The sequence below is a fragment of the Cotesia typhae genome, unplaced genomic scaffold, assembly GCF_013202065.1.
Source record: "Cotesia typhae breed Kobodo isofemale line unplaced genomic scaffold, CoteBio_Ctyphae scaffold_152, whole genome shotgun sequence".
Lineage (NCBI taxonomy): Eukaryota > Metazoa > Arthropoda > Insecta > Hymenoptera > Braconidae > Cotesia > Cotesia typhae.
The window spans coordinates 11662034-11686986 of NW_027423776.1; the positions used below are offsets into that span (position 1 = coordinate 11662034).

Genomic DNA, 24953 nt, shown 5'->3' on the forward strand with positions numbered 1-24953 from the left:
AAAGTTCAATAAATAAATAAATAAATGAAAAAGAAAGAGCTGTTGAATTATTTAGATTTTTTTTTTTTTTTTGACAAATAGGTCAAGTGGTTATCCAGCTTAGCTTAGCAATAACTCTGAAATCATTGAAAGCTCATTTTCAATGATTTTCGCGTTATAAATAGCCGGTATAAGCTTACATGCTAAAAGTGATCGGTACGATGAATTGAATGGGCAATGCACCTGACCCACTTTTAACGAGCATACGCATATATTTATTTATTAAAGTATTTTTAAAAACCAAAAATAACAAAAGTCCATATGCGTGGATGTTTATTTAAACATTATTATTAAAAGTTATTCATTTTATGATAAAAGAATAAGTAATTTCTCGCAATAATAAATAAAACGAACAAGAACCAGAGAGGTCTGTCTTAAAAAATCATGAAAAAATCAACTTTTACTCTTTACTGAGGAATCTGAAAATCATTAGTTGACTTTCAGATCCAAGTGAAAGACTTTTAACAAAAAATTAAGTTATAAATATGTATTAATCAGCACTACGATTAACATATGAATAATAATAAATCTATGAAAGTATGATTAATTGATTGATAAAGGTAAAGGTATAATTGTTGATTTAAAAAAATTGTTATTTTACGAGGCGTGGTCTTAATCTATATGTATATACTCTTCCAGAAGTGCTGCTAGATCAGGAGAAAGTGAAGCAATAAGGATTTTCTCTAAAAAATTAAAAAAAAAGAACACAGGATGCCGGTGTAAGAGCCAAGACCCGCAAAAAGCAAAAAGAGACAAGACAAAAGGACAACACCGTTTATTTTTCAATGTACAGCTGGGGTTCCTTTCTTTCCGTGATAGTGATTATATTTGTAAGGTTCGTGGTATCGTACCAACTAGACCAAAAAAAAAAAAAAAAAAAAAAAAAAAGTGGACGAGCAGTAGAGGGCATTATCGGGAAAGTGATTCGAACTATCGAATAGGGAGTTTGCGTACAAAGATGGGAACACGTCCGGTATTTTATAGTCTATCGCCTAGACGTACCGGTCTATTCTGTATTTAGTATTAATGGACTGGGAAGAAAACAATGGACTGTATTTACCTGGGAGGCGAGAACAAATGAGACATTAATTTGGCTTGGAATAATCAATAGAGAAACAGAGAAACCGAGAAACAGTAGAAACAGTAGAAATAAGGGGAATCGTAGACAGTAAAAGCCTCTTTCACTATTAACTATTTGTATAATGCAAGGAAAGAATCCAAACAAGAACTGATAATATAAGGCAGCCGAAGAAATTTATTACCCAAACGAGTTTGATTATATTTTCACTAGTTTAACGAGTCAAGTCTCAACTCTGATCGAGAGATCTCAGCTCATTGATCGTCTTCAAGTCAATTCAACCGTCGTTCTTTCCATTACTAGCTTCATTACCGTCAATCCTCACAATATTATTACTACCAATTGCATACGAGCTATAAACCCGTGTTTACACTTATACATATAAGATCAGGGAAAAGTTAAACTAGTTTTCGGAATTTTTCATGATTACCTTACCACACACTCCAACAGTATAAAGGAGAAATTCAATTTCAGAGTTGTCATTAGTCCTCGAGCTCTTCTACAGTTAACTCTGTTATTGAACTAAATTATAACTTTGCTCTGACTATTAATTAATTTTCATATTTAAATAACTTGTGACCATGAAAATCATTGTAAGTAAACCAAAAAAATTTTTTATTTATATTTTTAATCAATAACTGATAATGTGATAATATCATTTAAACAAAAAGTTAAAATATATATATATATATATATATATATTAACCTCAAAGGTTAAACTATACAATAATTTGTTTTTGTTCCAGATAATTTGTCTCTTGCCGGTGATATCTGCACAAAGATACCGAGGACCCAATGAAGACCCGTTTCTGCCGATTTATCCTATCTACCCGTACAATCCGAAGCTGATGAAGCGTGGCATAGAGAAGGATTTTTTGTCCCAACTAAACCCAGAAGTTTTTGCACCAAAACACACGCCCCGTGACTTCTCGTACGTTAATTATTATTCTGGGAACAATAACCGAGATCAGAGTACGACCAGCGGTTACTCTCAGGTGTACACAACAATGTCGACAATTAATTTACCCCAAAACGTTAATTACAACAACAATCCCTCGAGCCTCTACAACTATCCACTGACTGTTTTAGCTCAGCCTCAGATGTACACCACGGCGGGCAATTATCCTCATTACCACTCAAATTACCAACAAGCCTACTACGCTCAGCAAAGCTACCCTAGTAAGAGCCAGGAGAAGCTACGCAATGAGTCAATCTCCAAAGACACCTCTTTCATCGACGGAACCAATTACATAACCATCGTCAAGGACCTCAAGGACTTGGAGACCCAGGCGACTGCTCAGATACCCAACGGCTCTTACAGACTCCTCGGATTCGAAGGAGTCCAGCGTCCTCCACCTCCATCTCCACTGGCTCCTCAACCAACTGCCGCTGTTTCGGGATACAGGTACCAGCATCTAGATCAAACGATGGCCCAAGCCCTGGGAAGACTTCTCAGCCAGCAGTCCGCGATTTCCACTTCAACAGCTCCAACTTACCCTCCAGTTGCTGAGAATCACTACGATCCAAACGATGGATACCTTTCGCAATCTATTCAACAGAGTTCGCCAGTGATTGCCAAAACAGGACTCGCTTATGTGATGAATCCCATGCCTCTGAACATTGTACCACGACATATTGCCCGAGAACAGGACTACCAGGACCCGAGGAACCAGGTGACCCGGCCAGCAGCCACTCAAGTCTCTCTGGAACCCTCTCAAGGTATCTACATACCGCCAATGAAGATCAAAAGCCCCCTTCGGTACTCTGATTACTATACGCAGGCTAATAATCCTGTACCGACGTATCCTCCCGCGGATCAACCGACTAATCCTGCGTATGTTTCTCCTGCTTACGCGGGATACACCGGGATGACCAGTCCCGAGATGAACTACAGGCTGATAGACAATAATAACAATTATTACGCTACCAAAAGAAACATTAAAATGTCTTAGATAATAATAGTTAATAATGTGAATCTTTTTTTTTTTTTTTTTTTTTTTTTATTTTTAGCCTAGTTATGTTTGTATTTATTTTTATTGTTACTGTTATTGTTTATGGTTATGCTCATTTTTACAAAGTTGTTTATTGAAATAAAGTATTAAACATGATGAGAATTTTGAATACATTAATGGATATAAGATATATCATAAGCATAAGAGAGTATTATGTTTAGTTATATATGGTATATATTAAAGAGGAAGACTTTCTATCTCGATATATTTGATATCTGGATGAAAAAAAAAAAAAAAAACAAAAAATAGATATATATATATATATATATATATAGATTGTAGATGGTATTTATTATGTAGAGAATAACAGAATAACAACTTGAATCTGATTGTGGCTTGAACCAGGATAAGGATGGTCTACTTTGTTTTTTACCATTCTCTCAAAAGTATGCGGTAGTTGATTCGTTCTTTCTTGGTAGTATTTATATAAATACATATATTTATATGTGGCTACTCATATCCGTGGATGGACACTGTTTACTTTCACGTGTTTTTTGTAGTTCATATTCCAGTAAATTTAATTTAATCGAGAATCAGACTTGGGACCAAATTAGAGCTGTTTTGATGCCAACCAAAGAAAGGATGATTTGTCATGGCTCTGTTTTTTAATTCACTGGCCCCGAGTCTCCTCGATTGTTCTCAGTAATTTCAATTATCATTAAAACACAACTTATGAATTAAATTTTTAATTCCACTAATTAATTAATTTCAAGTCAGCGTAATTAATAAGAAATATTAATTAATTTTTTTTTTTTTTTTTAAATTGATAATTAAATTGGGAGGTATTTTTAATTTTAAAAAACGTTTGTTTAAATAACAATCCATAATTCATTCTACCGGCTTGTAATTACGATGAATTATTGGACAGGAGTTGAATAAGCTAAAAAACTGACGGTTCCTAAAATTGACAGCTTAATTTTACAGTAATTATTTTTCGAGAATAATTAAATTTAAATATTATGTATTTATATTTTAAATTACGAAATCGATCGTTATAGAATAGGAACCTTACGAAAGTGGTAATTGGCTACGATAATTACTCATCACTATATATTATTATTATATATATATATATATACACTCGCGGTCTGATATTAGATTCAATCGATATTACAATTTCCCATGTTTAAATTCCCTAACCACGCATTAATTAGTCATGACTTATGAGTTACACTCAACTATTTAAATAATCAAATATCATTTATTTACTTATCGATGATAGTAATTATCCAGGAAGATCATACATACGACTGCTTCCGTGTTACTAAATATACATAATATTACAAAGTCGATTTATATTTATATTTTGGGGGATAAATCATCGATTCAATTTGTTAGTTTTTTAGTTTCTTTTACGGATTATGAGTAAAAACAATGATAAAGACTTGAAATAGACCAAAGCAAGGCGTGGATGTTGTATATAGTGGAGTAACCTTCTAAAGAAAGTGGCCTTGCAGTATTCTCGGTGGGCTAGGTACATTTATAATAGAATATAATCGAGTGTGTGGCCAGGAGGAAGCCATTGGTCCGCGAAAGATCGTCAAAGTGAACGGGGAACTGGGTGATTTCCTCGTTGCTGGTGGATGGTGGTTGATGGCTCCAGTTGGATCAGTACTAAATTATTACGTTCACCATATAATAGCCGGAGAGTGAAGTGTTGCACCTTAAGCGGTCGCTCCTGGCTCTTTTGATCGAGAGTAGAAGGGGCTTTGCCTTTATAACCGAACCTACTTGCTTTTAATTTTGTAGTTCAGCTAGATCTTTTGTGTCGTGTACTATTTTTCACTTTAAATGATGGTGGGTTTTAATTAATATGCAGAGTATAATATAATAATAATAATAATAATAATAATAATAATAATAATAATAATAATAATAATGCCCTTAGCCCTTAATCCTCGATATATCCTTTATCCTTGTCAGATAAACTTTGGTGTTACGATAAAAGGATTTTATTTTTATTTCTGTCAGTGTGTTTGGATGCATGACTTTTGTCAACAATAAAATTGACGTCTCTCGTCTAACAGACTTTTTACTTTTTATTTTAAATTGGTGCTCAAACAACATTAAAGGGAAAAAATAGTAGTCTATATACAGCAAAGAGTGGACAGTTCCGGATGCAGCATGTATATGACCTAGAATTAATATTATGATCGGCTAGTGAAAGTGGAATTATTTTTTCGTTAGCTTGTTTAGGTTTTTGCTGTTAGATAAAAAATTTTAAAAACAAATTAATAGTAATAGAATTTATTATTTAGCTAGCAGGCGGATTGATTGAAAGATTTATATTTTTTTATTTCAGCGGCTGTGGGGATACTACGCGGTAGTAGCAGGTTTATTATTAACAACAACCGCCGCGGAGAAAAAAGTTAATCTCGAGGATATTAAGAGGGATAATCTCCGCTCAGAGGGCAGGACCGGGAGTTCCAAGGGGACCTTACAGCAAAAAAGCTACCAAGTTAAGCCGGAAACAGATAGTGAGGATTATCGATCAAGTAGTCAAAAGTACGAGGCTGCCAGAGAATTCGGGTCGTACTCTTCCAGAGATAAACCGGAACACCATTATCATGTAAGATACACATTATACATATTATATATATTTACAAAGATTAATTATTAATATTTTATATTGACTTACTTTATAGGCTCCTGATAGTTATATGGAAGCGAACCAGCCGAGCTTTGACTATCAGCATCAGCCAGAGGATAATGACAATGCTCAGTACACAGATTATCAAGAGCAGGATCCAAAGCAATATTATTTTACTCCGGAAATAAATGTCGGGAATCGGTATCAAATGATTCAGCAGAAAGTAGCCACTGAGAAAAATTCTAACGGATATAAAAGTACTTGAATTAATTTTTTTTTTTTTTTTATTAATGTAGACAGTTGAGATTGTTCTGATAATTGACAATTATTATTAAAGGCACTGTATACATTCCAATGAGCCAATTGTTGGCTTACTATGCGTATTTGTCGGGTCAAAGGTCGCAGAATAAGCCTTTGCAAGGTGTAGGAGCTCTGGGAGGTGAAGGGAGTCACCAAATATCCGTTCCTGTCTACACATCGGACCCCTATGGTCGCTCTCCTGTTTACATGTCCTCAAAGTTGTCATACAAACCTCAACCGCAGTATATTACATACGCGTCCCAATATCCATCGCACACACAAGCCGTCCTTGGAAAGGTAATTTTAATTATAATTACAATTATATAATTGAGAATAACATCAGTTTACAAATTTTCATTACTTTTTTAAATTAAACAGAAGGGACAATCGAGTAAATTGTACTCCCACGTGAGCTCATCCTTGAGCGGCACGCAACCGCAGAACAGCCAGTACTTCCATCAGGAATTGATTTACCCGGAGCAGTATTCGACAACAGGAACGCACAAGGTGCAAGAGGACGGTAAATCGTATACTCAAACCGATTCCCAACCTCCGAGCAGTCATTTGGAACAGTATTACCGATATATTACCCCGGAACAGTTGCAGTACTTGGTATCCTCTAAAACAATTTATCATCAACAGCCAGAGTACCACCAGGTACAGGTATACTTTATATTATATTATATTATATTATAATGTATTTATTAGACTTAACATTTAATTGCCGTTCAGTTATTTATTATTATAATGACGTGAATAGAGTCTTGAAACGCCAGAAGACAGTCTGATGCCTCCGCAATCCCCGGCGCAAAATTTTAAGTCATCGTACCCATCAGCAGCCAGTGAAAGTACGCAATTACATTATTTGCAAAACCACCTGAGTCATTCATCCTCATCAGAGCCCAAATCACTTCTTGATTCTTATGTTCCCAGTCACATTATTGCTGCGCAGGATGTTGAAAGGTAAAAATAAAAATAAATAAATAAATAAATATATAGAGCTGATATTGTTTTATTTTTTTATTTTTTGTTTCAGATATCGCGAGAGACCAATTAAACTTGAAAGCGGCTTCCTTCCATCCAAGATAAATTTTATCCACTCGTACAAAAAACGAAAAACTCAATAAAAATATTTTTTTATTATTAGACAAGTCTTTATCTAGTCTCGCAGAATTTGAAAATTACATTTATTTTTTACAGCAAAATAAATATAATAAATAATAATTAATAATAGATTAATATATATGTAATAAAAAATTTCTCGATCCATAGATTTGATAATGTACGTGTTATATTATACGTATATATGTTATATTGCGATTTCTAATTCGGACGTAATGCGTATAGTGTGTGTCTGAAATAGTATTTGCATAATCCAGTTGTAATATCCAGTTTTATAACGCTATCGAGTAATCGATTTATTTTAATAATTTAATTAACAACAATTAAATTCTAATAACATTGAAATTAACTAAATCATGAGCATAACGCTTAATGGTTCAAGAGATATCGATTATCATTACTCCAATAAGAGATTATTTTTATTTTCTATTTTTACTTTATATTATTCAGGCTAACTTAATTAATTAATATATATGTAACTCGATGAATATAAATAAATATTAATTGTAATTTTAATTTAAATAACCATTGTTTATTTTTTATTTATTCATTTCACTTTCGACAATTATTATTGTCGTTGATTTATTGAAAATATATATTCAAAAAATTTAGTTATTGATAAGGAGTTATTATTAATTATAAATTATAAATAAATAAATACAGTAGACTAGTCAGCTGACAAATTGAGAGTTGGGATGAGAAAGCGGTTTAAGTGATTAGCCAATCATCAGGGCTTACTTGCCTTGAAATATTTCAATAAAAACCAACAAATAAAAATCCCGACCTATCAAAATACACTTAATACATTCACTAATTAAATAAATGGATAATTTTAATTGTAAATAAATAAATAAATTGTTAAACGCCCTACTTAAAAATAAACGGTTTATTATTTTAAAAAATGATTTATACAGTTACTTGAATAGTTAATTCAGCAAGTGATTAATAATAAAATAAAATAATAACAAGTTATTGATGAATGAGTAAAAGTTGTTAAAGCCAGTTAAAGCTTCCCTATAGTGAATATATGAAGCGAGAGAGACCGAGACGGTGATCGAAAATCGATCGGCACGTGGTTCGTAAGATGGTATTGGCAGATGTCTTCCTGGTTTGTTGAGTGTGTGTGTGTGTGTGTGTGTGTGTGTGTGTGTGTGTGTGTGTGTGTGTGTGTGTGTGTGTGTGTGTGTGTGTGTGTGTGTGTGTGTGTGTGTGTGTGTGTGTGTGTGTGTGTGTGTGTGTGTGTGTGTGTGTGTGTGTGTGTGTGTGTTGAACGTCTCACTAAAGTGAAATTGTATAATGGATGGGATGGGATGCCTGTATTGGTACCTTGGAATCGTCAGACGAGTATGCTCTGGTCCCAGCTCATGTGTGATCGGTGATGGGTGATGGGGAGCGAGGGCATATAAGGTGGGATGCTGTGGTCTCTACTCGATCAGTACCAAACGCACTCGACCCAATCGAGTTAACAGTTAATCGTGACACTCGACACTTTTTTATTATTTTTCTTCTCTATCGAGATGCAATTCTCTTGGATATACGTAAGTCTATTCACTTAATAAACAATAACATATTTATTTACAACAGATAATTCAGTGTGTTAGAATTTTTATCGTCCCTTAATTCATTCTCCACCGTGTAATATTTTATTGTTTTATTTATTTATTTCCAATATTTTTTAAAATTGTTTCCTGAGATTCGAGAGATGTAATTACGGTGAAAGTGTTTCCGATTTTCCAAACACGCAAGATCGTTCGGTTTAAAAAACTGGCAGATGCTCATCCTAAAAAAAAAAAAAAAAAAACACACACACACACACACACACACATCTCACGAATCTTTCTTTGCTCAGTGAAAGTTTCTAAAGCCAATTGCTCTATTATTTTGTCAACCGAATGTCACACAGAAGAAAATAACATTTTATTCTTAGACGTATTCATTAAAATTCCATGTTTTTATTATTTTACAATTAAGTTAAAAAAATAATACCAGATTTTCCAATTAAACAAGGTCATAATATTGAAAGGTATTTCAAATTTAAACGGTTAATAAAAGTGAGACACTGAAAAAGAGGCAGTGAAAGTAACGATCTCGATACAGATTTATATCGGTGTCGTTCAATGACTCGGAGTAGAGATGAGAAAAAAAAAAAAAACCCGGCAGCAGGCGAAGTGAATGTTGTTGCTGATGGTATCGCATTAACAGTCTATTGAGGTTACCTTGACTTTCGTGTAGTTTGCTTGACCTTACTCATTGACATATGACCGTGTCAACGAGTCCACTTGCTACCTGTACCAATAAATCAAATTAAAAAGTTTTTATTAATTAAATATTCATTATAACCATCAATACTGTTGACTTGTTCTTTCTGCCTTCTGTAGTTCGAAAGTTTTTAAATGCATCCGGGTCATCAAGTTTTGCTAATTACTTTTTATTTTCCCAGGTATTTATTTTGGTGACGTTGGCGAGATGTGAGCCCGAGCCTGAAGCGGACCCACCAGAACAGCTTAGCGACGATTCAGCTAATTCAACAGACACTGAAGAGCCAGAGTTGAAGCTTGACAACCTATCAGGACCGCTGTTTCTCGTTGAATTTATAAACGAAAACTCAACAGACGAAAAGTCAAAGCGGACGATAGACAACAATCTCGGATATGGCTATCTGAAAAACAACCTGTTCAGCGGGAAGTACAATTACTATTTTCCAAATGGAAAAACAGGAACCACAGTGACCATCGAGGAGTCGTTAACTCCCTTCGAGCCGAAGACAATTATCGAGACGGAGAAACCCCCCACAAAGCTAGAAGGCGACTGGACCGCCAGTTTTCCGCCTAATCAGCAGGTCTTCGGACAAAGGACCAAGCTCAGAAAGTACAATCCCTCAGACTACACCCACCAGAATCAATATTCAACTACCGCAAAGCCCAGTATTGCTTACACGACAGTTCGTCCGGAATATAACCAAAATGCGTACACCACAGCTAAAACTATCTATCAAAACTCCTTCTCGGCTTACTCGAGCACTCCCAGCCCGAATTACAATTCAGAGTACGTTGCTGGACTTCACCCTCCAGGAGCTCTCAAGGCAACCACTCTGATGCCTCCGTTGTCAGACGACCCCGCTCAATTCAATATTCCGAGGTTCATTGTCGAGAACGGGATCAGATATGAGAACAAAATAGTCTGGAAGTATCCCGACGGAAGGATAGCCGAGCCGCCTTCGTCCTTTATAAATCACTACTCAGAGTACTTTGAGCCCCAGAGGACCAAAATCAATCACCAGAACGCATTCCGCGAAACTACAGGATTTAGAAACCCGAATGGGCATCAACCGAGCCACATTTACAAGAATAATAATAATCTCAATAATAATAATAATAATAATAATAATAATAATAATAATAATAATAATAATAATAACAACAACAACAACAACATTTACTCACAACGTCCGGCGACATTTCCAAATGACCAAGAATCATTTTCGCAACGTCCAGGTGGTACTTCTCAATCACAAGCTTTCAACCTCTCTTATCAGAATAATTACGGCTACAGACGTGGTAATAATAACAATAATAACAATAATAATAAAGATAGGTTTGAACAGAGACCGTACTTAAAGTACGCAGTAGACAGCTCAAATCCAGAATACACACCAGCACCAAACAGTTTGCCTCGAACCACAGAGTCTCCGCAAATACTCACCCAAGGAGGACAACTCTCACCGCAACTTCTCAACAAATACAAGCCCCAAGTCCAGCAGTACTTGTCTAAATTGTTCACAAGCTCCAAGGAGTCCAACAAGCCCTATGATTCCAACAGCTTCATTGAAAACAACTACGAGCAGCTGCTAAATTACAATCCTTCAATTTCTCAATACGTTAAAGATCCCTCGTCAATTCTACAAGCCTACCCGACCTTTATTCAATCAGGAAAGTCTCTCGTCCCGGTGATTATCCTCAGAGTTGATGGAGTTCGTCCAGTAGAGCAGCAAACGCCTAACATTAACCTAAAGTCGCTGCTTCAGCAGTATTTGTCTCAATACGCGAGCCAAGGAAGAAATCCAGGGAACCACAAATCCAATCAGGAGTTCCGACCCAGTCCTGTTGATGATCTGACATACTTGACGGAAGCGCTCAAGCGGTTTTCATCCAACTCTCAAGAGCCCACTCGGCTCGCCAATCATCCTCTCGAGTATGAATCCACCCGATATACTCACGAGTCCAGTTACGACACTATTAATTCTGAAGTAAAGCCAGCTGATTCCCAGAGGTATAATAAATTCACTAAAAAAAACGGACAGAAAGTTAAAAGCGTTCAGATAATTGATGGTCCTCATTATACTAATTGAAATTATTAATTGAGTTCCAATCACTTAGCATTTTATTTACGAAATTTCATTTAGATCTAGGGTTCTCAGGTCATCTGTTTTTAAATTTTTTTTTTTTTTTTTTTTTTTTTTTTTTTGGTTGATTGCTTGGTCACTAAGTAGATAAATAAGTGCCATTAAGTGACGTTTAGTTGGCTATCTATAATTATAATCAATAATAATTATGCTCATTCGTTTAAATATATTATAGATTTTATAATTAGTATTAAGACGGGTATGTGCAATAAATGAATATTAATAAAAGATGGATTTGCTTTACCAAATCTTGACACTTCATAAAGGTACCTTTCATTGTAAAATAGATTTTATGTACTTAAAATAAATACTGTTGTTTTCTGTGTAGATAATTTGTTTTATTTTATAAAAAAATAAATTTACCCGAATAAAAATATTTATGACTTTAAAAGAAAATCACAGGTATTAAATAACCGATAAATCATAGGTTGTACTTGTTAACGATGATGATGATGATGATGATGATGATGATGATGATGATGATGATGATGATGATGATGATGATATCTTTGGGCTTGCGTCGATTAGCAGTAATTAGTAGCTGGTAAATAAACTAAGTAAAATAATAAAATAAAAGTTTAAAATTTTTAAGTATACGGCAGAGATGAGATCGAGAGAAGGATAATTTTTTAGTTTTCACAAGCCTGGATGATATCGCGAAATCTAACAACTATGCAGGCGTAATTAACAACAAACCGTTTAAACATTGTGGGCATAAGTGCCTTGCTACTCGATCTTTTTATAATTCTGCAATACAAAATACACTCAGCAAGCCTGTCTGAATAGTCACAGACAGGCTTGAGAAAATGAATAGTTTACGAGCATCGTCATGTTAATGCGTGTGTTTTAGAGCGAGCAAATCCTGTCTAGCATTGCGAAAGTAATGACCGTCAATTACGAATTCGTTATTTGTTTCTCTGTAGCTCTGTAGTTAATTTTGTTGCAGGGATTAATCTTATTTTTATACTTTTATACTTTTATACTTTTAAGAAGATCAATTTGTAGCATCCGATCTAGAATACCTTATAGATCTAGAGTAATATGATTTGGAGAGCAGCCGATTGATTTATTGATATCAAAATAGTATAACTGGCGGGAGAGCGTATCCGGTAGTTGACTGGTATTTACTATGAGAATTATTTATCAGTCGTTTTTTGTGAGGATGTACGGATAATTTGCCAATTAAGTGAAATCTATTGGGCAATATTAGACGTTAGCTGTTTTCTATCGGGCGTGATGCCGAGGTTCTGCTAGATGATTTTAATAATACCCAGGAATATAATCCCGATAGATAGACATCCTATTTTAAGAATTTTTTTTTTTTTTTTTTTTTTTATTTATTTGTATGTGTTTTACGGACAAGACTTTTCCAGTTGCGGTCGCGTGTCGTGAATGAAAGTATCTTCGGGGAGGGCTTACGTACATTAATATTTAGAACGATATTTTTCACTTGGTTGCCGGAGTGTATAAAGAAAATCGCGCATTTGCTATGTGGCTCAGTTCTCTCGTGGAAGTGAATCTCGTATCATCACTGGATAAATCGTTTTATTTTTATTTTATTTGTTATTTACTCTGAAAAAAACATATTCGTTCAGCCCTAAGGGAATGTGTTATTCATATTCGTGATACGTTTATTTTATTTTGATTTGTTTTAAGAGTTTCGTCTAGCCGCAGGCCAGTGGTTAACGTGCCAATGATGTTGTCTTACTACGTAAGTTTCTTAATTTACTATCATTATATTTATTTATTTATCCAAAGGTCCCTTACTTTATTCAAAAGCTCTGAGGAAAATTAGTCAAAAAATTAAGCAAAAAAAATTTTTAAAGTGATATTTTTGGTAAAAGAATTTTTCCCTTAAACCAAATAAATTATTTCAAGTGAAGCTTTAAAAATTTGATGAGGAACAGGACACAGTTTGATTACTCTGAAAAGAAACTCTCTAGCTTTCAAAGAATAAATAGTACATACAGAGATGTTAATATCTTCCGTCATAAAAATAATAAATAAAAGATTTATTGAAATTTGATATACATAATGATAATTTGAAATCGGTGAGAAAGTCTATAGGTTTTGGTTCCCTGCACATTCAGTTCTTGGTAGGCTCAAGTCCAGCATGTTCCACTTGTTACCATTTTACTTTTCCAATTTGCTTTTCTTTTCTAGGTCATCTCCTTGGCTCGATAATTGACAACCTCATTAATTTACCTAACAACTATTATTAAACCTAATATCGCAACCTTTCATTTTTTTCAGGTAATTCTGTTATTGCTGTACTGGCCGGCCGCGAGGAGTGATGATTCCACCTTCAAGGTGGATCAAGTAGCATTAGCCTCTGAAAGTTTAGACATCAAGGTACCAAAAAACGAAAACCATGAAATTGCTGGCTCGTTATCATCCTCCGAGCGTGACGACATTGTCATCAGTTTCGAGAATTCCAACGGATTTGTTCCAATGACAAGCTCTACTGAGCCTACCGAAAAAAAATATTTTTCTGCCGAGTCCACGATCAAAGAGCCATTCATAATAAATGTCGCCAACTACTCGGAACTCGATTTCTCAACTGAGGCCCGCATTTTGATGAATCTCCAGGGCTCTACCACAAACAGACGTTCCTATGATGTGGACAATGACGAAAAAGAGTTTGAAATTTTAAAAGTAAACTCTAAAACACCAGCTGTTGTTAACTACAATGAATTCTATGAGACGTTTCAAAAAAATAAAGATTCAAAAGCTGCTAAAAGTCCCACTAAAAATTTTTCTTACTTCCGTCAGAAGGAACGTATGAAGCAAATTAATGACTATATATCTTACCAAGACGGTAATTCTCAACAACATCACTCGCTAATTCACCATGACAGCCAGGATGTACCAAAAAAAACTTATGAGCTGGAGAAAGTCCACAATTACCCAAGTGCTGCATCTGATTACGATATTTTCAGCGAAAGTGTTACGAGACAGAGATCATCAAATTTGCCGCCATCGGGTTACGATCTGGAAAATACTCGTAGCAGTTGGAAACCCGCTTCGCCAAAGTATCAGAACAACCGTAACACTAAATCCCCTCCTATTGTCGTAGATTTTAATGAACACAGTTACACCCAGCAGTACGTTACTAAGACACCTCAGCCGACTTCGACAGACCCGTCATTCAAGTACCAAACAGACATGTCAGAGGATCGCTACGACCGAAACGAAGACTACTCAAAAGAGAACACAGATGACTATTATGAAATAACCGAACGTCCTCGGAGGCTTCACAAGAGTCGACGAAAGCCTTACGAAGCCTCCCGTAAACTCCCGAAGGAGCACCGCGGTGATTCGAGTGAATCGAAGAAACAAACCTCAACGCGTACAAAATTGAACCGCGGTAAACCAAAGCAAAATTATTGGAATGAGGAACAGCCGAGCCAAGAAAGTTCCGAGGAGAATACCAAGGAGGAGAGAACTAAAGACGATAACGCAAGTTGGAGTCAAGTTGGTCCTAATGTTGAATTCTCTCAGTCGAACGGAAATGAAGTCGGTCAAATTGACAAGCCCAATGTTTTGGTACCGGTTAATTTGAATCTCGTTCCACTTAGCAATTTCGATCACGCAACTGCTCTGGGCAATAGCCAAGGCTTTGACATGACCAATGTTGGGATGCCTGGATACGTTTCTTCTGGTTCAATTGTCAGTACTGCAGCTCCTTTACTCACTAGTGTCCAGCCTGTGGCAGTCCAAAACCTCCCTCAAGACATCAAACATCAGAATATCGGTTACTCTACAGTCATTCCAGACATTGTTGTTGGCCAAAACTCTTTTCATAACCCCGTACAAACTGTTCTTGTCCAGCAGCCAGTCCGTAACAATTACACACCTAGTATAAAAAATTACTATCCCAGTACTGCGACACCTATGTTCACAATGACACCCACGCTTCAAGGTTTTTCCACGATCCAAAGTACAGTCGCTTCAAAATCTGTCACGCCAAATATGCAATTGTTCTATCCACAGTCAACAATTTCAACTGCTCAGCCTCTGTATCAAACGTCTTCTCATGCTAATTACAACATTGTCGTCAATCCTAATGGTCTAAACGGGCAAAATGTCCAACATACTACTCCCAGTTATAATTACGGAGCTCAGTCAGATTCACAGAAGAAAAACAATCAGTTCTTAGCTTCAGCGAGTTATTCTGTCGGAAATAGAGGCCAGCAAGCTCAAAACAGTCAACAGAATCAAGCCCAATCGAATAATCAAAACAACAATCGGTATGCCAGCTCTCAAATTAATGCTCAAGTCGTCAAACCTCAATTGCTTCACGGTTATATCCAAGCTGGCACAGGGATTCCGGTCAATTTTAATCAACAGCAAATCACCAATGTAGGAAACAATATTTTAGAAAATACCAGGAAACAACTGCAGCAGCTCCAAGATAATGGACAGCAGAATCTTTATCATCGGATCCACTATCATACAGCTTATGGCAAAGATAACGCTGTCAGTCCCAGTAACACAAATGTCAATACTGTCAATGCAATTCAAGTACCACTTGTAAAAGCCCAATTACCAGTAGTAGAGACTCAGCATGTTGAAATAGTAAATCCAAATTTCCAAGCCGTAAATTCAATTCATGTGAATCCATTCTCTGGTGCAGTAGTTACCACGCAAATTCCTATTTACAGCACGCCAGCGGGTCTTGTGACTCCAACAGCTGGACCCATCGCCATTCAAAATTACGTCGATTCACTTACACAAATTGGAGCACAACAGGCTGTGCAGCAAGAAAACGGAGCGATGTACAACCCGATGAACTTTATTCCTAATATGGAGGTTGTTAAAAGTCAGACGATGCTGAACGGAAAAAACGCGGAATCCCTTCCTCCAAATTTGAGCCTGGTCCCGATGATTCCCGGGGGGAAATTCTCTAAGCACTCTCACGAAGCTCAAGCAGAGTTGATCACCAAGCCGAAATTAAGTTCTGACTTGGAGAAATACGCCAATGAAATGTTCAAGGAGTCTCTTCGCACAATTTACAATACTCATAAATGGAACAGTGACAAGAGGGTCAGAAATTTGACTTCTATTGACAGCAACGATCTGGAGAGGCTCAGACAGGAGCTAGAGCGATACAGGGCCGTAAAACCTGGAAAGGAAATTCTTGAAGCACATCATTCAGAGGCCCACTATCACACAGCAGACCCTGGACGTGGTAGAAGACCTGGGTTGACTATCGCCGATATTGAAGAGCTTTTCAAGACAGACTTCAAACCCCAGTCCTTCTCCGGGGACTCTCTGTCTTCTGCTAGCAAGCCCAGCTTGAGCAATGTCAAACTCAGCGACTATCTTACGCCTCCAAAGGTGAATTCATTTGTTTCAAAGAGTCCTTTCGTAGACAGCAAGCCGGTGAAGAAGCGACCCTCAAAGAGGCCTCACTCTCGACCCTCCTCTCGACCAGGAAATTTAGACACATCAGCGAGCAATTACGTTTCACACTCGTACCGACGACCACACTACGGGCGCGGTTCTTATCATGGTGATTATCGCGGAGCGGGAACTTATTTAGACAATTATCCTTCTCTTACGACTTCATCGCCTGATTTGGATTTTTTACAGTTCAGAAACGATAACTACATGGACTACAACCACCCTCGCATGCACAACCTTATGGGGCTGCTGATGAAGAGCAAACAATTGCCCAGTAGGACGACCTTTAGCTCGATAGATGACAATAATTACTCATAGTTTATAAGTTATGATCAACGTAGAATGTACAATGAGGCAATGAAGCACAATAATCAAATAACCTCAGCTTCTTTTCACCCCCTTCCAAGGCTTAATAACCATTACCAATGATGTCATCCATTGATAAATTCTCTAATACAATCTGGTGTCTAATTTTCTTTTTTTTTTTTTTTTTTTTTTTTTTTTTTAAATCTAACTCATTAGAGAATCAATTAAAAAATAGATAAATTAATTTCCAAAGATAAAATTGGTTCGTCTAATGTACAAATAAAAGGAATGCTTCTGCCAAAGCGGAAATATACGTAAATCATTGATTTAATAATTAAGTTTATTTATAATAACAATCATAAGGTAATGTTTATTATTAATAAGTTAAAAAAATTTATTAACAATATTAATAATATTAAAACTAATGTATAGTATATAATGATTTATACTGTAAATAAATAGATATTAATAACGTTTTAGAAGATTTATTTAATGGGTAGAATGAAAAAAACATATTTTTATTGATTTTCTAGAAATAATTTTTTGCCAATTACCCTTCCTAATAAATGGACGACAGTAAACTCTGTAACGGTTCACTGGAAACAGAAATCTTAAATCTTTTCTGTTTAACAATTGATATTAAATTCCTCTCTCACTTTTTATCTTTCTTTCTTTCTCTTTCCTTCTTCAAACTGTTTTTGTTAAATTTAGAAAAGTGAGGTGCTCCGTTGGACGTTTCGCATCACTAAGTCTACGAATATAAAAGATCAAGAAATAGATCAACCGCTGCTAGTAAGATCCGATCTCTAGTGCTGAGAACAATGGCCATCAGGGTACGTCCTGTTAAATTATATATTTATTAGTTACATTAACATTTTAATTTATTTCAATAAAAGTGGTGCTTACTACACTTACAGATTGTTTGGTGTTTACTGCTGATTGGAGTTGTCAAGGCTAATTCAATCTCGACAACCCCTCAAACGACATCTTCCACAGAATCATCTGTAAAACTTAAACCCAAAGTGCGACGTTCTAATTTTTACTTACCGTCATCAAATGGTGCGACAATTCCCTCTTATAAATTATTCAACACAAATATGAACATAGACGGGGTTCGAACAACGCCTACTTTAACCTCGTTCAGTCATAGTTTTCCTAAAAGTGAGTTCACAAAATCCCCGTTAATAAATTCATTTACACCCTATGAGGTTAATTCCTTGAAACTAGTTCCGGAAAATTCTAAAATATCCGCAAAAGTTTTTGACTACAAAAATCCTAGTTTTTATACAAGCTCGAGTTTCCCGAAATTGAGCCAACGTCCCTCAGCGAGTTCTGCTGGTCAATATGGAAAAAACTATCCCGAGATAAAATCTATATCAATATCACCCTTGTTCTCAGCTTCAGAGGTTACTTCCGGAGGGTTTAAGCCCATCAGTCCACCCCAGTACCAAAGTAACCATCAGCCCAAACTTTCTGAAGCCCTGAGGGGTTACGAGGACTCTTATCAATCTTACGGTAATCCCACGACGTCTTCCCTAGTATCTTCTCTCGAAAACTTCCAAGCGTACCCTATTCAGCCTATTCAGCCGATTCACCCGACAGTTAAAACTAATTTACCTTTCACGCCGACAACCGCTGTCTCGAAAATAAGGAGCAGCGATAATTATCAGCTGCTTTCTGCTCAACCCCAATTACATTTCACCGCGGCGATTCCTCTTCCCCAACAGCCTATTTACCATTCCCAGCCCTTTGGGAGAATAAAAACCGATGTTGAAGTGATCACCAAGAGGCCACAAATTCCATTTCCCGACGATAGTTCTGAAGAAGGTTAGTTCATTTATTCTCTCTATTTACTTTCAATTATTTACTCGGTAAATAATTTATTTCAGTAGATTTCAAGTCCACGGGAATTCCCGTCTCTGAAGAATCTTATGAATCACTACAAACAGTTAAAAATTTTAAGAATGATAACCGATATCAGTTACCCGAGTCTTCTATTTTTAAATCATACGACGAAGCCTTCGGAAAATTGTACCACACGTCAAAAGTTCCTGTTGTGCATGGTACTCCGCGACCTCACACGCCAAAGTTGATAGAAAAACCACCCCAGTACGGAGTCTCGAGCAGCGCTGAAGCTGAGAAGCAAGTTTACGAGCACTCTGACGAATATTCTTCGGCTTCGAATGAAAATTATCACCCGGGAGGCAATTCCAACCAGGGAAGTCACCAGAAATACAGCCAAGAGGGGAGTGATTTTGAAATACCTCACTTTGAAAACTTTGGCCGTGACTTTAAACAAGATTTCGAGGAATCTTATCACTCAGAACTTCCCCGCGAAGGTATTTATCATTTTTTTTTTTTTTTTTTTTTTTCTATCAACTGAACTGAAATTTACAAAATAATCAATTGTTTTTTCAGAGTACAAACAAGTCAGAGAAGTTTCAAAGGTTGATGAAACGAATTCGCGTCCGAAGATCAGTTCCAGCGGTCGAGAAATGGTCAGATCGCGTCGCCTGAATAAACCACGTAAGAGTTACGCCGTTGATGAGTCTGCGGGTGTTGAAACGACTTACGAAAGGATTGTTGCAAAAAATCCCCAAGAGTCTTCGGAGAGGCAAGTTCCCGTGGAAAACTTTGGTTACAAAATTCCGAAAAGTTCGCAGACGACTGGCTTCAATAATGAACAAACCACTGAACCGTTAAAGCCGATTTACTCAGTAAAAAAATCAAGGAATCAGGGCTCCAGGAACTCTGAATTGAGGAAACAAACCTCCTACCAATTTAACTCTCCGTATTCGAGCAGCCAGCCAAAGTCGCTCGATCAATCTCCGACTGTTGAAAACGTCTTAGTGCTGCCGTTTATCTACAAAGATAATCTCAACAGCAATTATCATCTGCTGAACGATCCAGTTGGTTAATTTCTCTTAGTTGTTAGTTACAAATAAAAACACCAAATAAATAAACTAAATAAATATTGTATTTAACTCTAGATTTAATATTCCATTTTTTGTTGTAAAAATGTAACTTTTATATATTATTATACTTTTCTTCTCTCTCTCTCTCTCTCTCTCTCTCTCTCTCTCTCTCTCTCTCTCTCTCTCTCTCTCTCTCTCTCTCTCTCTCTCTCTCTCTCTCTCTCTCTCTCTCTCTCTCTCTCTCTCTCTCTCTCTCTCTCTCTCTCTCTCTCTCTCTCTCTCTCTCTCTCTCTCTCTCTCTCTCTCTCTCTCTCTCTCTCTCTCTCTCTCTCTCTCTCTCTCTCTCTCTCTCTCTCTCTCTCTCCCCGACTCCACGCATGCGTGAAAACAATTTCTATTTATCGACTTACGGTCATTCGTCATTCGGTCATATTTGAAAAAAATATGAGCTTCAAAGTCCAGAGGGTCCAGTTTCTCCAAATAAAAAAGGGCAGGCTAAAGCATAAAGCATAAAGCTACTTACTAATTATATTGGAGTTTACTTTATATATTTATAAGCTCCTAACCAGGATAAATAGATTTTATCTCATAAAAATTTATTTAATATATATCACAGGAAATAAATGTGTATTATGACTTATAACTTCAGTATACTATAGAAAAGAATGATTATTTGGTTGGGCAATGAAATATGAGGAGAGTCTTCCGGGTGAGATTTCAATTCTGATAAAAGTAGTTATAGTTATATTAGATCACGGGTGATCAATAAATTCCAATCACTGTCAGTACAGAGAGCGGACATATATCCAAGATTGAAGATTGGCTATTATAGCCACCGCCTTGTCCTCACTATCATTATAAATCGCAGTCTTCAATTATCCTCCAATGTACGACCAATTTTGATCGCTAAAAATAATTGTTTACTATTTTATAATTAATTTCGTGATTACCCAAACCAGGACATTTTATTCCCCGGGTATATATATACTCCGGTTGACATACTCTGGACATCAGTATCCATCACTGGACAATCTAGAAAGATGAAGACTGCTTTATTGGTAATTTTTCTATAATAATCTATTTTTATTTTTCTATAATAACTTTTTGAAAATTATTTTTCGTTAGATTTTGGTAGCCATCGTGGTTGTAGCGAGTGAGGAATTAAATTCCGAATCAATAAAGAAAGAAAAGCGTGGATTAGCTTTTCTGGGGTCCCCAGGTTTTGATATTGTTGGAGTTCTTCCAGCTTTTAACCAACCTTGGCTTCCAGCTGGCTTGGGAAACTCTTATTGGCCTGGACAATTTTCATCGGACCTTGCTTTAAGCCAGGTTCAATCTCAAGCCACTCACAATGTCGCTCTTCAAGTAATTTTTAATTAATTAATTTCATTTATTTGCATTTTTATTTACTTACTGGCAAATATTTTAATTTCAGGCTTTGAAAGAGAATTACCCAGGCACACCAAGCATCACCTACTCTCCGGAAATAATCAGAGCAATCCACTCAGCTAAAGAAGCGAATCACAACGTCTTGGTAGCTCAACATCGCGTCGCTGAGGCAAAGCAAGCTGCCCTTATCCAACAAAAAATCGCTCTAGCCAAAGAAGCCGCTGCGAGAGAAGCAGCTGAGAGGTTGTTTTCATTAATTACAAGTTTATCTCGAATTTTTGAGTAAATTTTCTCGCTTACAGGTCAGAGGCGATATCAGCGCAAGCACACCATGAAGCCCGGGCAAGTGCTCAGCAACTGGTGGCTCTCCAGCAAAGACTTGCCTCTTTAAAGGATTCAGTAGCTGCTGCTCAAAGGGTCGCCGCTGCTCGGGAAACTGCAGCTGCTGCAGCCATTCAACGCAATGCCGCTGATACTGCTGCTGAACTTCGCAAACAAGAAGTTGATAAACAAATCACCCAGACTGAGAAAGAAGCCAAGGTCGTTTATTTATTTATTTTTTTTTTTTTTTTTTTTTTTTTTTTTTTTGATTTCTAAAAATCAAAATAATTATCGAATGAATTAATTTTATAAAATATTTTCAGGTTCGTGATATCGTCGCAGCTAAAGAGAATGCGATTGCCAACGCAGTCCAGCATTCTGCCGCTTCAAAAACAACTTACCCGCCCTGGGGACGATAAAAATTCGCTTATAATCACACTAATATCAATTATAAATTCATATTAATGATAAGATAATTATAAAATTACTTACTAGGTGGTGGTTTTTGTATTTATTTTTTATTCAGGCATTGATTAACTATTTGGTCTTATAAAACTTGTTTCTTATGAATAGAAAATATCTCTATTGAACAGTGAATAATTATAATTACAGTAATAATAATAAACACCTATAAATCTATAATTACTATAAAAATAAATGATTGGATCTACCTTTCACATCATACGGATTTTTATGGGTTTATTTTTATCCTCACCTTTTTTATCCAGTATATTTTATTACACACTCTCAATCCTTATTAAGTTAACTAAACGAGGATAGTAAACTGTTGAATGTGTATAGTCTCTTTTCATTCCGTAAATGTGTAGCTAAGTATTATAAACACTCTCACTATCGATCTTATTTTCTTCTCCACTATACACAGCGTATCGTCACACTCATTTCATTTATCTAAAAGATTATACTCCGGTAATTGTAATTAAATTAAAGTAACTAGAGTTTATTTTCTTTTTTAGTAACTATCGCTTTCAGACAATTATCCAAATAAAAATATAAATAATAAATGTTCAATAAATTCCAGGTGGCAAAAAACTGATGAGTCTGATTAATTATAATAGTTTTATATATTAAAATAGGAAATATATGAATATATATGTTTAACTTTTCCTGAAATTTTTGAAAGTGTAATGAATAGTTATAATCGTATTACGATATTAGAGGATTTGCAAGTAAAAATATACATACTTGATCTCGATGACAAACTCGGTGGGAGAAAGCTTCGATATCGGATATAAAAACATGTCCTCGATACACTTGGACACTAGTATCTGTTTGACTCTACATCAATATCTCTATTAGTTTATTAATTTATTTAACAATAATGTTATTAATAGTAAGTTTTAATAAACGATAAAAACAAATTTAAAATTTTGTTTCTGTTTAATTAATTTATTTTTGACAGGTTTTATTTTTTACTAATGTGCTTGCTTACGAATTTAATTCACCCTGGCAACCGTGAGTTGTTTATTATTATTTTAATTACAAAATTTTATCAAATGACTTGTAAAATTAAATGAATTAATTTTTATAGTTACGGTAATAATATAAAAAGTATCGACTCAAATAATCTGGAAGCGGATGAACAAAATTACAATTTTAATTACGAAAATAATTTCCCGGAGGATAATAATCAGTTAAGACCGGGTAATAATCCCGGTGATTATAATCAGAATCAAAATCATCAGTCGGTGGTTAACAAACATGTCGAAGTAACGAACCGACTTATCATTCCTATTTTCAAACATATCGGTAAAATATATATATATATATATATATATATATATATATATATATATATATATATATATATATATATATATATATATATATCTATTGATATTGTTTTATTATTGCTGGTGAATCATTGAAGCATCTAATTGCAGGAGTGCCGTATCAACATCGCTTCGAGATTCAGGTACCACACGCGATGCCTGTCGGTGTTCCGCAGCCGTACCCGGTGCATATTCCAGTGCCCCAGGCAGTCGCTTATCCCGTGATAAAAACTATCATCGTTCCGGTTGAAAAAAAGGTTCCATTTGAAGTGGAACGAATCGTTCCGGTCCCTGTGGAGAAGCCGGTACCGATCGCGATCGAAAAACCAATTCCTATTCCGGTAGAACAGCCCTATCCGATCCACATTCCCATCTACAAGAATGTTTATCACCGAAAAATCAAAGGTCACAACAGTCGGAGCAGCCGCTCCCAAAATCGAACTTACAAGGGATAAATAAAATAAAATTTATAATTAGTCTGTATTTGTGTTATTGATTGCTGTTATTTATAATTATTATTCTTATGATTTATGAGCAGTAAAATATTTTTATGGCAATTAAAATTTAAATTAAAACTAACAAATCAACATTACAATTATTTATTGTGATTAAAATATATAAATTATTATAATTGCGTCTGTAATATATTTTCTTAATTAAAGAGAAATAATTAATTATATTTATTATATGAATTAGATCACGTTCACCTCTCTTCACATTCGTAAATTTTATTCACCTATCAATTTTGTTTAATCATAATACTGAGAGCGAGTGATTTATTGCAAATAAACGTTGTCACTCTATTATTCAGTCACGCTGTTAATACAATAGCAATAAACAAACTCATTAGAATAATAATAATAATAATAATAATAATAATAATAATAATAATAATAATAATAATAATAATATTCAAGGTCATTATATCCGCGCGGACTCAGTGAAGTAACGGTCAGTGTTAATGACCAGCGGCAATTTTCACGGTGAAGGCTGATAGGAACAGCATACAAGTGATTGTTCACGTCTCGCCGATTAACTCACTGGCATTCTATTGTCCTTTCTCTCGCTTTATAAACTCTATAAACTCTATAAACTGTATACACTACTATCACTTTGTACTTGCCGAGAGCAACCATCTCGGTAATCACCTTCGTCTCCTTCTACATATTTAATTCAAATGGTAATAATTTGTACTTGGGGATTTTTCCTCTCTGTTTAGTTATATTATTTACATTAGACGAAAACGGAAAATTGTATTATATCTCTTAACTTAAGAGCTAACT

At 35.5% G+C, this 24953-nt stretch overlaps 6 protein-coding genes across 9 annotated transcripts; all 6 read left to right on the top strand.

Moving 5' to 3' along the window:
- Positions 1 to 4639: 4639 nt before the first annotated feature.
- Positions 4640 to 7654, top strand: LOC141535942 (uncharacterized). 2 transcript variants are annotated; one of them, XM_074256118.1, is made up of 7 exons: positions 4640 to 4926; positions 5432 to 5698; positions 5775 to 5976; positions 6057 to 6316; positions 6398 to 6682; positions 6780 to 6982; positions 7056 to 7654. In XM_074256118.1, the coding sequence occupies exons 1-7, from the start codon at positions 4921 to 4923 to the stop codon at positions 7144 to 7146; spliced, it is 1314 nt and encodes a 437-aa protein (XP_074112219.1). In that variant the 5' UTR covers positions 4640 to 4920; the 3' UTR covers positions 7147 to 7654. The 2 variants fall into 2 exon arrangements, with proteins under 2 accessions (XP_074112219.1, XP_074112220.1); XM_074256119.1 differs by having other exon boundaries at positions 4642 to 4926; positions 6398 to 6676.
- A 937-nt stretch (positions 7655 to 8591) lies between these two features.
- Positions 8592 to 11544, top strand: LOC141536195 (uncharacterized). Its single transcript, XM_074256535.1, has 2 exons — positions 8592 to 8679; positions 9582 to 11544. The coding sequence occupies exons 1-2, from the start codon at positions 8659 to 8661 to the stop codon at positions 11487 to 11489; spliced, it is 1929 nt and encodes a 642-aa protein (XP_074112636.1). The 5' UTR covers positions 8592 to 8658; the 3' UTR covers positions 11490 to 11544.
- A 2450-nt stretch (positions 11545 to 13994) lies between these two features.
- LOC141536395 (uncharacterized) lies at positions 13995 to 17479 on the top strand. Its single transcript, XM_074256875.1, has 2 exons — positions 13995 to 17058; positions 17139 to 17479. Exons 1-2 carry the CDS (start codon positions 13995 to 13997, stop codon positions 17150 to 17152), a joined length of 3078 nt encoding a protein of 1025 aa, XP_074112976.1. The 3' UTR covers positions 17153 to 17479.
- A 586-nt stretch (positions 17480 to 18065) lies between these two features.
- Positions 18066 to 20304, top strand: LOC141536108 (uncharacterized). 2 transcript variants are annotated; one of them, XM_074256362.1, is made up of 4 exons: positions 18066 to 18088; positions 18173 to 19082; positions 19145 to 19594; positions 19674 to 20304. In XM_074256362.1, exons 1-4 carry the CDS (start codon positions 18077 to 18079, stop codon positions 20171 to 20173), a joined length of 1872 nt encoding a protein of 623 aa, XP_074112463.1. In that variant the 5' UTR covers positions 18066 to 18076; the 3' UTR covers positions 20174 to 20304. The 2 variants fall into 2 exon arrangements, with proteins under 2 accessions (XP_074112463.1, XP_074112464.1); XM_074256363.1 differs by having other exon boundaries at positions 19148 to 19594.
- A 906-nt stretch (positions 20305 to 21210) lies between these two features.
- On the top strand, positions 21211 to 22299 carry LOC141536396 (uncharacterized). The gene is made up of 5 exons (XM_074256876.1): positions 21211 to 21228; positions 21296 to 21535; positions 21606 to 21802; positions 21862 to 22099; positions 22204 to 22299. The coding sequence occupies exons 1-5, from the start codon at positions 21211 to 21213 to the stop codon at positions 22297 to 22299; spliced, it is 789 nt and encodes a 262-aa protein (XP_074112977.1).
- An 886-nt stretch (positions 22300 to 23185) lies between these two features.
- Positions 23186 to 24325, top strand: LOC141536183 (uncharacterized). 2 transcript variants are annotated; one of them, XM_074256517.1, is made up of 4 exons: positions 23186 to 23231; positions 23301 to 23353; positions 23430 to 23647; positions 23782 to 24325. In XM_074256517.1, exons 1-4 carry the CDS (start codon positions 23220 to 23222, stop codon positions 24123 to 24125), a joined length of 627 nt encoding a protein of 208 aa, XP_074112618.1. In that variant the 5' UTR covers positions 23186 to 23219; the 3' UTR covers positions 24126 to 24325. The 2 variants fall into 2 exon arrangements, with proteins under 2 accessions (XP_074112618.1, XP_074112619.1); XM_074256518.1 differs by having other exon boundaries at positions 23206 to 23231; positions 23451 to 23647.
- Positions 24326 to 24953: the final 628 nt, after the last annotated feature.

What these genes read in the sequence shown, in the direction of transcription:
- LOC141535942 (XM_074256118.1), top strand. An exon ending in CACAAGCCGTCCTTGGAAAG is followed by an intron (nt 6,317 to 6,397) that starts GTAATTTTAATT and finishes TAAATTAAACAG; the next exon opens with AAGGGACAATCGAGTAAATT. An exon ending in CAGAGTACCACCAGGTACAG is followed by an intron (nt 6,683 to 6,779) that starts GTATACTTTATA and finishes TGACGTGAATAG; the next exon opens with AGTCTTGAAACGCCAGAAGA.
- LOC141536195 (XM_074256535.1), top strand. Translation starts at nt 8,659, where the DNA reads ATGCAATTCTCTTGGATATAC. An exon ending in TGCAATTCTCTTGGATATAC is followed by an intron (nt 8,680 to 9,581) that starts GTAAGTCTATTC and finishes TTATTTTCCCAG; the next exon opens with GTATTTATTTTGGTGACGTT.
- LOC141536395 (XM_074256875.1), top strand. Translation starts at nt 13,995, where the DNA reads ATGACAAGCTCTACTGAGCCTACCGAAAAAAAATATTTTTCTGCCGAG.
- LOC141536108 (XM_074256362.1), top strand. An exon ending in CGACGATAGTTCTGAAGAAG is followed by an intron (nt 19,083 to 19,144) that starts GTTAGTTCATTT and finishes AATTTATTTCAG; the next exon opens with TAGATTTCAAGTCCACGGGA. An exon ending in CTCAGAACTTCCCCGCGAAG is followed by an intron (nt 19,595 to 19,673) that starts GTATTTATCATT and finishes TTGTTTTTTCAG; the next exon opens with AGTACAAACAAGTCAGAGAA.
- LOC141536396 (XM_074256876.1), top strand. An exon ending in GCGAGAGAAGCAGCTGAGAG is followed by an intron (nt 21,803 to 21,861) that starts GTTGTTTTCATT and finishes TCTCGCTTACAG; the next exon opens with GTCAGAGGCGATATCAGCGC. An exon ending in AGACTGAGAAAGAAGCCAAG is followed by an intron (nt 22,100 to 22,203) that starts GTCGTTTATTTA and finishes AAATATTTTCAG; the next exon opens with GTTCGTGATATCGTCGCAGC.
- LOC141536183 (XM_074256517.1), top strand. An exon ending in TTTAATTCACCCTGGCAACC is followed by an intron (nt 23,354 to 23,429) that starts GTGAGTTGTTTA and finishes TAATTTTTATAG; the next exon opens with TTACGGTAATAATATAAAAA. An exon ending in TCCTATTTTCAAACATATCG is followed by an intron (nt 23,648 to 23,781) that starts GTAAAATATATA and finishes ATCTAATTGCAG; the next exon opens with GAGTGCCGTATCAACATCGC.